Source organism: Leucopleurus acutus (assembly GCF_964270905.1).
Source record: "Leucopleurus acutus genome assembly, chromosome: 9".
Taxonomy (NCBI): Eukaryota; Metazoa; Chordata; class Mammalia; order Artiodactyla; family Delphinidae; genus Leucopleurus; species Leucopleurus acutus.
The window spans coordinates 67,353,756-67,366,074 of NC_139144.1; the positions used below are offsets into that span (position 1 = coordinate 67,353,756).

Sequence of the window (12,319 nt, forward strand, 5' to 3'; positions counted from 1 at the left end):
AATTTTTGCTGAGAATAAATGAGGGAGTTGGTTTGAAAACAGTGGAGAAAATCTGAAGCGGCTGTTGTGGAAGAGAGCTAACTAGGGAAACGAGCATTGCTTGGCAAAGTTGAAGGCCCATTTAAGATTGGACATTATAAATATGTAGTGAAAACAATCCACATAGTCTATCCAAAATTTCAGGTCAGTTTTTGGTTTCTAAAAAGCTATTTCTGAATCAGAAGGTTAAGGTCTAGACTATATTTTATTTACAAATATAATACTGTAGACAGTGCAGTAGAGATCATGAAACTAATACAATAATTATCTCTCTCTCCATCCCCTCCCAATATAATTTATAATACACAGGTGCATGCACACAAACTCACACACATTACGTATAATATCATTGACTATTAGAACTCCTCAGGGAGGAAGTTCCATAAGATGTCATAATCTCACTGCTTGTAACCCTCCATTTAATTTTCAGTGGAAAGTGGTGAAGCTATTATTGTGTGGGATGGAATTTGTAGGACAATATGAACAAACCTCAGGCAAAGAACTTATTATTTATATTAAGAACTTATCCATTTTTCAGAGAGCAAAATAACAAAATTCACCTCTCTCACATCCATTAAGAGATCCCCCTCAAAGAAACATATCCACAGAGATGGGAGGCAGAGATTTTCTTTTTTATAAACTATTAGATTTTATTAAACAATAACGGTATTCAGAATAATTTTATATTTTAAAATAATCTGTGCATAGGTAACATTTATTAAGCATATACTATGGACTGGGCACATCTAACTCTCACAAAAACTCCATTAGATAAGTATTACTCCCATTTATAGATGAGGAAACTGGATCACAGAAAGGTTAAAGTTGTCCTTGGGCATTTGGCTAGAAAATGGTAGAGGTGGGATGTGAATCCACGCAGTTTGACTCCAGAGGCCGCACATTTAAATTCTCTGCTGCACTGCCTTCTTCAAAGAAGAAATTTAACAAAATTTTCCAAGTAAAGGGCTCCTGTGAGGTTTCAGAAATTTAACACAATGATTGGTTGAGCAGACAAATTGTAACACACTTTATGATCAATTTAGTAACAATGGAGACTTCAGAAACAGTATCAAGAATAAGCTGTTTCCTTAGATAAAATTTCCATTAAAAATTTACTTGGAAACTTTTCAAGTATACAGAGGAGTGCAGCCAATAGTTACAATTTAACACTCATGTATCCTCCACCTACCTTTAATGTTTTGTCACATTCTCTGCAAATTATTTTTGGTAGAAAATGAAACATTCTATGAGGTGAACCCGGTTACATTCCCTTCTCCTCCTCTCTGGCACTAACCGCTACTCTGACTTTGGTATCTATCATTTCCTTACATGATTTTCACAGTTTGAGCTCACAGTTTCTTGTTTTTAAACTTTTATTTATTTATGGTATACCATATACATCTTTCTGTAAGTTGCTTTTTTTCTCAATTTATGTTAATGAACTCTAAATTAATATTACTAATAGTTTTAGTTCATTAATTTCCATCTTTTAGCATTCTGTGTACGTCAATTTGTCCAATAATGTAAGTTGTTCATCCATTCTCCCGTAAGTGGACATTTAAATTGTTTCACTAATATAAGCAATGCTGCTATGAACATTCTTGTGCGGGCTCATAACTACATATGTATATATTCTATAACATGCAGTTTAACAGGAAAGATAATACGTGTGCATGAACTATACAAACGAAGACAGCGATTAGTTTTTATGAAAGGTACAAAAGATCACGGGTTGTTCTGAGCAATACGAGGCTACTTTCACTAGAAAATATTTAGGGACGGCTCCAACGACCAAGCGACATTCACTGCTAATTAATAGTACGAGACCACACATTTTAACCCTTAATTACTCTTTAACTGATACCCAATAGTTTCACGTGTGTCCATTCAGTTTCTCAACTAGAGTGTGAGCGCCAGGAGGACCGAACCGGGCACCAACAGACTGAGCCAATACGAGTGTGACCGTGGAGAATCCGCAGTGGAAGCTGCAGCAGCCGACCTGCTGGCTGTGCCAGGCCACCGGAAAGTGACAGCGCGAGGGCAATGTAGGGGCAACCAGGGCCTAATCTCACTTTTCACTCCTAAAGTCAAAGAAGCTGAGGAAACAGGGACGGTGGGGGCACAGACACCTGCCTCAAATTGTCTCTCCACTTAACTCACAATGCTGCCAGGTCAGTAGCTAGGAGCGGAAGCGTGTACGCGGCCCCTGCCCTGAGCGTAGCCCCCCAGTCTGGCCTCTTCGCGTTACGCCAATTTCGTAAGGAGGCGCAGAGGGCAACCCCGAGGCTCCCCCAGCTCCAAAACCTGACGTGAATTTGCGCGGGGCTGCACCGACGGCGGCCATCTTTGATTCGGGCAAAACCACACCCTCGCATCCCACCGGCCACTCCCTCTCAGCGTCCCCAGGGTTTTCACCCACAAACGTAAGGCGTTAACCTTGGAGTGCTCAAGAAACACGCATAGAGGCCTGACTATCCATGACCCCGGAGGTGCCAAATGCCGCCAATTTTAACATGGCAGCCAAACCCGACCAGCAAAGGAGGGCTGACGCCAATGAAGTCATGCTCGAAAAACGAGCAAGTCGGTGGGGCAGCGATGAAGTAATCTCGCGAGATCGAAGCCAGCCTCCGCTCGGCCCGGAAGCCTCGACTGAGGGGGCAGAGGGGCTGAGGGGCGGAGGGGTGGAGGGGCGGAGGAGGGAGCAGGAGTCGGGCGAGAGCCAGTGGAGGAGTCCGCCTGCTGTCGCCTGCGTAAGCGAAGCAGCGACGCCGGGCGGCTACGCCGCGGAATCGGCGTAGGCGGCTTTGGAGAATCCGCGGGCTACGCTGCGCCCGGGCTGGTCGCGGAGGGGGGAGGGGATGTCGGTCAGTGCGAGATCCGCTGCTGCTGAGGAGAGGAGCGTCAACAGCAGCACCATGGGTGAGTCTCAGCTCTGGGCCGTCCCGACTCGGGTCGGCGGCTCGGGACGCGGAGGGGCTCTGCGGCCCCCTGACCTGGTGGGGGGAACGCCCTGAGGCGAGGCGGGGGGCTGCGGCGAAGGGAGGTGGGGTGGGGGCGACGGCGGGCCCGGGGTGCGGCGGCGGCGGCGGGCCCGGGGGGAGGGGAGGCGGCGGCAGTGACAGTTTGAATTGAATGTGAGGAGAGCCGAGGCGGCGGCATTTCCTGTGCCGCGGCGGGCGGGCCTGGGGAGCCGGGAGACGTGAGCCGCGAGACCTGAGCCGCGGCCTCCGCCGCCGCGGCCCGAGCAACCCGAGCGGGGTCGCCTTCGCCGGGCCAGCCGGCTTCACGGCCCTGCTTCCTTTCGTCGGCGGTCGCAGGACCCGCGGCGGAGCTCCTCTCGTGGGGAGTGGGCCTGGCGAGGAGGGTGGGGATGTGTGTGGGCGCCCGGGTGAGGGTGCTGTGTGGGCCGGCCCCGGGAGGGCGGCGGCGGGGAGGGAGGAAGAAGGATGCACCAGGCTGAAGCTGCGGTGGAGGCGGCGGCTGCAGCGGCTCCAGTGACTGTGTCGCCTCCTGGCTCCCCTTCCCGCGTCTGGGGCTTCCTTTCCCCAGGCGCGGCCCCGAAGGCCGGTGGATGGCGGGCAAGGCTTGAGCAAGGAGGATAAGGAGCCTGGTTTGGGCTTAATTTTTAAGAAAAAGGGAAAAGAGAATATTTAGGAAGGGCGCCCTCCCGAGGAGCGGAAGGGGTGGGAAGGGTCTCTGGAAAAGGGAGGGAGTTGGAGATTCGGATTGGTGATGTTTAAGGAAATTAATTTTTGAAAATAGTTTAGTATTCTCATTTATTCTCTTAAGAAGGCTTTTCATTTCCTTTCCTCCTCCACGTATTGGAAAAAGAACAAGGCCATTTTATTCACATTTTCCACTCCCAAGTTCCATTTCATACTGTGTATAGTAGAAAGTAAGCAATTGAGATTTTTCTAACACATTTCCATTTGCTAAGTTACATTTTGAGAGTACACTTTTCAAATCTGGGTTTTCATAGTGCAGGGAAAGAACTTGTGAGATCAGGTGTTTGCTTAGATACCGAGATAATTTATTCTTGCGACTTATATTGTTATAGTTCAACTTAACGATTTCTTTTCGCGTTGTTATTTTGATGAAATGGAAGGATATTTTCCTTGGTGCCCTTGATAATCTAAATGAGCAGATAATCTAGATTCAAAAGCATTTTACTCGTTTTACGTATTTATGTACATGCAGGTGATGAGTATGGTCAGCCCCCCGACCCCCCAAGTTTATAAGCAAGTTGAGGAAACTTTTTAGGCATTAAGTGTACAGGTATGGATGAACTTTATGAAATCCTGATAGACTAAAGGATAGTGCCTTAGCAGGATACAAACAATTAAGAAGCTAGTTAAATGCTGCTTGGATCCCTTATTCCTCCAAATAGCAGGGGAAGGAGCATGGCATTGGAGGGCGGTCAGGAAACAATCTTTCATCCCACCCAGCTGTTCAGTGGGTGGGGCTAGAGGAGATTGGGTTGACTGGAGCTATGAAATAAATGTGGAAGCTACATAGATGGTTTGTATGGTAGCATTGTGTACTTCTGTGTTGGGACAACATGATGGAGCCAGGTCTTCTCAATACAGTTATTAAAAATATCACATGCACTCTGAGGCTCACAGAATTGAAGTTCATAACTGAGAAATTTATTTTGTGTTTATGTCCAGTAGATTTTAATTTACAGAAAGAATATTATAGTTGTGGAAATCAAGAAATGTTTGGTTTCTGGTTTTGATTTGGAGATAAGGTATTCAATACGTAACTACATGAAAGGTAAATTATGTATCAAATACAGTTACCTATAGATTATGTTTCAGAAGTTTGTTATGAAATTGATTCTTTGGATTTGTGTATTTTCCCATAGAAATAATCTTAAATAAGTACATGACAGGACTTCTGAGCTGGTGTGAGACAAGGTGGGACCGCTGGCAGACTTTAGAGCAATTGTCAAGAATTAAAAATGACAACACACACACACACACACACACACACACACACACACACACACACACACACACACACACACACACGGAGGAGAAGGAGTTAGATTTCCAGTTCTCAATAATGGGGAGTGGTCAGATGAGTAGACCAGTTGGAGTGAAGATAGTGCAAGAAGATAGTGCAAGAAGTGAAGATAGAGCAAGTTGGTTTCAGACTTGTAAATTGATGGTATGCATATTCACTATAGACTCTATTCTGGGATTTGCCAACAGAGCATTGTTATCTAATTAAATTACCAGCTGAGAACATTTTTCACATTTTGAGCTAATAAACTGTCTTCAGTTTTTGATTAGAGGTTGAACATTTTTATTTTAACTTTAACATTTATGCATTTTACTAAATTTTGAGACAAAACTAACTTTTGTATTTTTCTGTACAAAGTTTGGACTGTAAATGACATAAGGTTTATTGTACAATGAAACTGATGTAGAAAAAAATGTGTTTTTGAGGAGTAGAATTTTAAGGTAGCGTGATTATGGGTTAGGCTTGCCAGATGAGAGCATACTGTTAAATGTAGACTGTTGGTCTCTACAGCAGTGTCTTGCAAACTGCAGGATGAGACCAATTAGTGGGTCTTGAAATCAATTTTGTGGATTTTTTCCAATAGTTTCTAAAAAGTAGGAAAGAAATTAAAAAATAACAGTACATTGCACTTGGTAAAAATTTGGGGGGGATAAATTTTGTTTTATAAGTATTGTGTATTGAGCTGGGATATAACATTTTTTTGAAATTAAGAATTGTGATCAAAAAAGTTTATAAAAACACTTGGGGGATGTGCAGTATGGATGGGTCAGGTCGAATGTCTTTAAACTTTATGGTAGAGGTTGGAGGTCTTAGTGTGAGGAGGGAAGACTAAATGCTGTTAAGTCTATGTGGCTTTTTCTTATATTTGATTAATTTATTCTATACTTTATGTAGCTAGTGTGGTTAGAGAATCTGGGACCTACTTCTCCTTGAGCAGAGGTCATCTCCCAAAGTCATATAGAAAGCAGGGTTGATAGTATTATGACATTAAATATGTCATTAAATATTATGTCTCTGCTCTTGACCTCGAGGAGAAAAAAAATTTTTTTGGCTTGTCCTTTTGCATCATTGAAGATCAAGAGAGCCAAATTTTGAGCAAGAGCCTGGGGAAAAGGGGCCAAGAAGGCGGCTTGGTTTGCATTCAGTGTTGAAGGCCTTAGGTGAGACGCACAAAAGGTCATTGTGATTCATACCTTGTGCAGTCTAGCTCTGCAGAGGTAGGGATTACACATAGGGGTTTGAATTCAAAGTATTAATAATAACAGAAATATAGTGTAATGACTAAGAAAAAGTACTTTGGTGTCAGACAGACATGAGGTCAAATCCTGGTTTTGCCACTTACTAGATGTATCAGTCAGGATAGGTTAGGTTAATGCTTCTCAAACTGATGAAGGACCTTTTTTCTTCTTTTTTTAAATTTCCAGTTCACTGTTGACTGACAAAATTGTAAAATAGAAATTACTGCAAATTTTTTAGTAATGAAGATGGAATTAAAAAGGCAAAACTAAAAGCCGCAATTTTTAAAGATCCAATAGACATAAAATTATTCTGGTATAAAAATTTCCATTTCTGTGCTCTCTATTTTTGTACTTCTCTGGTGTAAACCAGTAAACAATCAGACTGGCTCCCTGGTGCACAGACCACACTTTGAATAGCACTGGGTTAGACCATGCTGCAGTAACAAATAGCCCTAAAAGTCTTAGTGGGAGTAGCTTAAAGATGAGATCTTGCCTGTCATGCTGAAGTTTATGTACTTTATTTTAAGCCAATGTTTTTTAACTTCAAAAGTACTTGAAGACTGAGAAGGGTACATAAAGATCCCCTAAGGTTGGGGAGTAAAGCCTGATCCTGCTTACATTATTTTGATGTTTATCTTAGGTATTCATGTGACATTTATTTTAGGTAATCATGTGACATTTGCATTTTATCTATATTTGACTTATGTACAATATAAAGATGATCCCCACTCCTTCTTCCCCACCAAACTGGAAGTAAAAATTGACTTGCCTGAAGATGTAATATGTTAATTCTGTTGTTTTGCTTACCTCTGGGGCCACAACCAAGTACTTTTGGTAGCTTCATTTGAGGTGAGGCTCAGGTCACGGTTTCTCAAACTGGGCACTAGTGCAGTTTGGAGTTTTAGAATTCTTTGAGGGGCTGTCTTGTGCATTGTACAATGTTTATTGGCATCCCTGGATGCCAGTAGCACTGGATGCCAGTAGCACTCCCCCTCCCCAGTGGTGACACTGAAAAAAAATGTCTGCAGACATTGCCAAATGTCACCTGGGGTGGCCAGATTTAGAACCATCACACTAGGTGATGGAGAACCATTGAAGGATTGTAGCAGATGGAGAAGAAAAGAAGTCTTTCTTAACTATCTAGTCTATAATTCTTCCTCCTAGAACGCCTACCACTTGAAACTTAGTATTTCTCAAACTTGGGAGTCAGAATCACCTAGGTAGCTTGTGTGTTTGTGTAAATTTATCATTTAATTAATGAATTTTTGCAAAACATGATCGGTAATTACTGGATATACAACATTATGGTAGGTCAGTATTTTCCAAAATATAACTGATAAACCTCATGCATGGGGGTCATCCAGAACCTCTTGTTAGAAATGCAGATTAACTGGTTCTCACCACAGACCCAGTGATTCATAGCCATTGAGAGGGGCCCAGGAGTCTGCATTTCTAAATGCTTTCCAAATTATTAAGTAACTTTATTGAGGTATAGCTTTCATACAATAAAATGCACAGGTTTTTTTTTAAATCATGTTTTCTTTAATCTTCACATACTGTGATTATGTTGTGGCAGAATGATGACAGATAATTACATAAGGTCAGCAAACATGGTAAAATGCACAGATTTTAAGTGTTCAATGAATTTTGACAAATATATACACCTTGTAGCTTTTATTTCAAACAAGACACGGAACATTTACGTCACTCCAGAGTTCCTTGTGTCCCTGTACAGTTATCCTCCTAATGCTCCAGGTATCTACTGATCTGATTTCTAGTATCTATAGATTAGTTTTTTTTTTTAAACAGCTTTATTGAGATATAATCCATCTACAGTTGACTCAATTAGATTGGTTTTTCTGGGTAGCTTTTTAAAGTTTTCTCCCCCTAACTTCTTCATTGTGAAAGATTTGAAATGTGAAGAGTGATTTTTGTACATACAAACAACAACCATATATCCCTCCTGCCCCCACCCATGATAGCATCAGGTACACATTTCTTTCTCATCTTTTAATTTTTTCTACTTAGTGTATCTTAGATTATTTTATATCAGTACATGAAGAGCATTCTTATTATATAGCTGCATAGGTCCATAATATGGATAGGCTATAATTTATTTAACATGTCCCCTTCTGATAGACATTTATTTCCAATACTTTGCTATTATAAACCTTGACGTGATGAGTAACCTGGGACATTGATCATTTCACATGTGTTAGCATCTCAGAGCTTTTGAACTCTTTGACACAAGGCATTATCAGTTAAAGTGGTAGTATTGATGTTAAGTCATTACCAGCTGGGATTTCAAGACTCAAGTTCATTTATTTAACAAATATATATCTTGTGCCTGCTGTATGCTGGTCACTGGGGAAACTGAGTAAAATGCTGTGACTTTAGAAACAGAAGTCATTGTAATTGAGAGCTTAGGCTCTGGACTCAGACCTGGATTCACATCTTTAAAGCTTAACTGAACCTTGGACAAGTAACAGCTTTTTCTCTTTCCTTCTCTGTAAAGTGGGGATCATAAAGTTATTGGAGAATTAAATGAGAAAATACATGTCAAGTTCTTAGCCCAGCATATAACAAACACTCAGATGTTAGCTTAAAAAAAGTTATCAAACTAAATGGCAATTACTTTTCAGCCTCCATTGTAAGTTTCTTAAAGTCAAGGACTGTATTTTGTTCACTTTTGTATTCCCAACCTGACATTTTACATAGTAAATCATTTGTGGTATGATTTAAAGGTATGTAGAATGTACAGTGGAAGTACAGAGTGGGATACCTTTTCCAAACTAGAAAAAAGTGAATCTTCAAAGATGGGTAAGAATGATTAGGCAGAAGAAGAGGAAGGATACTTATTCTAGGCTGAGAAATCATGGTAGTGTAGGGTATGAGGCTAGAGAGATAAGTATAGATCTGGTGTGCTGTGCTGAGGATTTAAAAAAAATCTTTATTGAAGGATTTTAAAAGAAGAGTGGTGGGGCTTCCCTGGTGGCGCAGTGGTTGAGAGTCCGCCTGCCGATGCAGGGGACACGGGTTCGTGCCTTGGTCCGGGAAGATCCCACATGCCGCGGAGCGGCTGGGCCCGTGAGCCATGGCCGCTGAACCTGCACGTCCGGAGCCTGTGCCCCGCAACGGGAGAGGCCACAACAGTGAGAGGCCCGCATACAGTAAAAGAAGAGTGGTAACTATGATATATTACCACTGTGATAATTCCAGTAGGGATAGATAAAGTACCAAGGTGGGGCTATCCAATGGAGGGTGGTTAACTTAGCAGCCCTAGGACTGAAGGCTAAAGGACAGAATTAGGGCAGTGGCAAAAGGTATGAAGTGTAGGGGATGGTTGTGAGGTTAAGTAGTACCTGAGGAGATGTAGGTAGTGAGTAGTGAATCCATAGTATCTGAGCTTTCTGGCTTGAGTGAATGGGTGGTGAGTAGATAACCATTTCTTGAAAGAGGTAATTTAAAACATGAAATCAAGAGGACTGCAGGACAGGTAAGTGAACATGTCTGGTAGAGTCTCAATACTAGGAGAGACATCTAGGATGGAAAATAAGCATTTTAAGGTTTTTGTAAATTTATTCATTTGTGCTTTGAATTTTTATGTTTAGTAATTGAATCTGCTATATTGAACAAAAGCTGTACTCTAGTTTGGTCAGTAAATTTTTTGGTACTGTTTTTTTAAGACTTGGTATTTTTGGTTTGGTGAGTAGAGTTGAAGGAAATTGAAATAAAGTGATTTGTGTGAAATTTATGTGTTCTTCACAGTTAGACTGAGGTGACCAATTTCTTTCTTTTTTTAAAAAATAAATTTATTTATTTATTTTGGCTGTGTAGGGTCTTCGTTGCTGCACGCGGGCTGTCACTAGTTGCGGCGAGCAGGGGCTACTCTTTGTTGCGTTGCGTGGGCTTCTCATTGCGGTGGCTTCTCTCGTTGTGGAGCACGGGCTCCAGGCGCGTAGGCTTCAGTAGTTGTGGCTCTCAGGCTCCAGAATGCAGGCTCAGTAGTTGTGGCACACGGGCTTAGTTGTTCTGCATCATGTGGGATCTTCCCGGACCAGGCATTGAACCTGTGTCCCCTGCATTGGCAGGCGGATTCTTAACCACTGTGCCAACAGGGAAGTCCCGCCGATTTCTTGAGTAGTACTAAAATGTTTAGTTATTACAAATTGTTTATTGGTACATTACAAAGCAGTAGCTGTTTCAGACTTTCTTGCTAATGTTTCTTTATATGAGTGACGTATCCTTAGACAAATTGTCCATTCAGACTAATCAGGGTTCTTTCTTTCTTGAGGAAGATTTTGGTATATATTGTCAATCAGTTTTAGAGAATACTAGAAATATTTTGAGTGAGATAATTATTTGTATAAGAGGAGGCAAATCTTCATAGCAATTTTATCTTGGTGCTTTCTGTTTATACTATTAAAATAACTAGGGTACTCCCTCATTTGTTACATGTAGCATTCTGGGGTCTGTACAAGGAAAATTTTTTCAGTAACTAGTATACCTTCAAGCATCAACATTTTAAACCATTTTTAATTTTAAAAAGTTTAATAGATATACTTATTTCCTTTTACGATTAATTTAAACAGATAAACCAGGTGGGAAAAAAAGCCATTAAATTATTTCAATCACTGAAGTTTGATTTGTGTTTTCTTAATTACATTTTTTTTATGATTGTAATTAGTCGTATATTTGTGGTTAGTGGTTCTTAACACTGGTTAGGCATTGGAAATACTTCCAATGCTTAATACACTTGGAGGCTCATTAATTCACTAGGTGTGCGGTGGGGCTCAGAAATATGCATTTTAAGTATTTTAGGTAATTCTGATGAATAGCCAGGGTTGATAACCTCTGATGTAAATTATATATTATGAGGTAATATATGTAAAAGTACTCTGTAAACTCTTAAATTTTATACAAAAGCAAGGTATTATTCACTTAATATTTAATAATATTTTTTGGTGTATTCACCTATAGGTTATTTTAAGTATTTATATGGTGTTCCAATGTTGATATCCTAATTATCTAGCCATTTATTATTTTGAGACATTTAGTAGTTTCAGTATTTTAGAATTTATTATAAAGAGTATTTTATTTTATTTATTTTTAAATTTATTTTATTTAATTTATTTTTGGCTGTGTTGGGTCTCTGTTGTGTGCACGGGCTTTCTCTAGTTGCGGTGAGTGGGGGCTACTCTTTGTTGTGGTGCACAGGCTTCTCATTGCGGTGGCTTCTCTTGTTGTGGCACATGGTCTCTAGGTGTGTGGGCTTCAGTAGTTGTGTCCCAAGGGCTCTAGCATGCAGGCGCAGTAGTTGTGGCACACGGGCTTAGTGGCTCTGCGGCATGTGGGATCTTCCCGGACCAGTGATTGAACCCGTGTTCCCTGCATTGGCAGGCAGATTCTTAACCACTGTGCCACCAGGGAAGCCCCTATAAATAGTATTTTAAGAAGTATCTTTGGGGCTTACTACTCAGTAGCCACAACTACTGAGCCTGCGTGCCACAACTGCTGAAGCCCATGTGCCTAGAGCCTGTGCTCTGCAACAAGAGAAGCCACCACTATGAGAAGCCTGCGCATTGCAATGAAGAGTAGCCCCCACTCGCTGCAACTGTAGAAAGCCCGTGTGCAGCAACAAAGACCTAATGCAGCCAAAAATAAATAAATAAAATAAATAAAATTATTTAAAAAAAAAGAAGTATCTTTAAACCTCTTCTGCTTTCCCTGGTTATTTTCCCAGGTCATTTGTTAGTTTAGCATCTTAAATTTGTTTTTAATTTATATTTCTTATATTACTGGAGAGAGATTTTTGTTATGTATAATCCAGTTAGCGTCCCTACTTTCATTAGAATATACTGAACTTGTTAAAGGCACTATCAGGAATATTTGGTTTTGTGCTGTGACTTATAATATGGGTCTATTAAATAATGCAGCATGAGAGTCGTTTTTGTTTTTAAATTATACATAGTTTTTCACATTTTTCTGCTCTCATGGATGTCTTCTGTCCTTGAAGT

At 40.9% G+C, this 12,319-nt stretch overlaps 1 protein-coding gene across 1 annotated transcript in view; it reads left to right on the forward strand.

Moving 5' to 3' along the window:
- Window positions 1-2,897: 2,897 nt before the first annotated feature.
- SEPTIN7 (septin 7) overlaps window positions 2,898-12,319 on the forward strand; it is a gene marked incomplete at its 5' end in the record, with an annotated part of 103,319 nt that continues 93,897 nt past the window's right edge. The window contains one exon of the mRNA XM_082846683.1: window positions 2,898-2,978. Within this exon, the coding sequence (XP_082702809.1) occupies window positions 2,898-2,978 (81 nt within the window). The remainder of the gene's footprint in view (window positions 2,979-12,319) is intronic.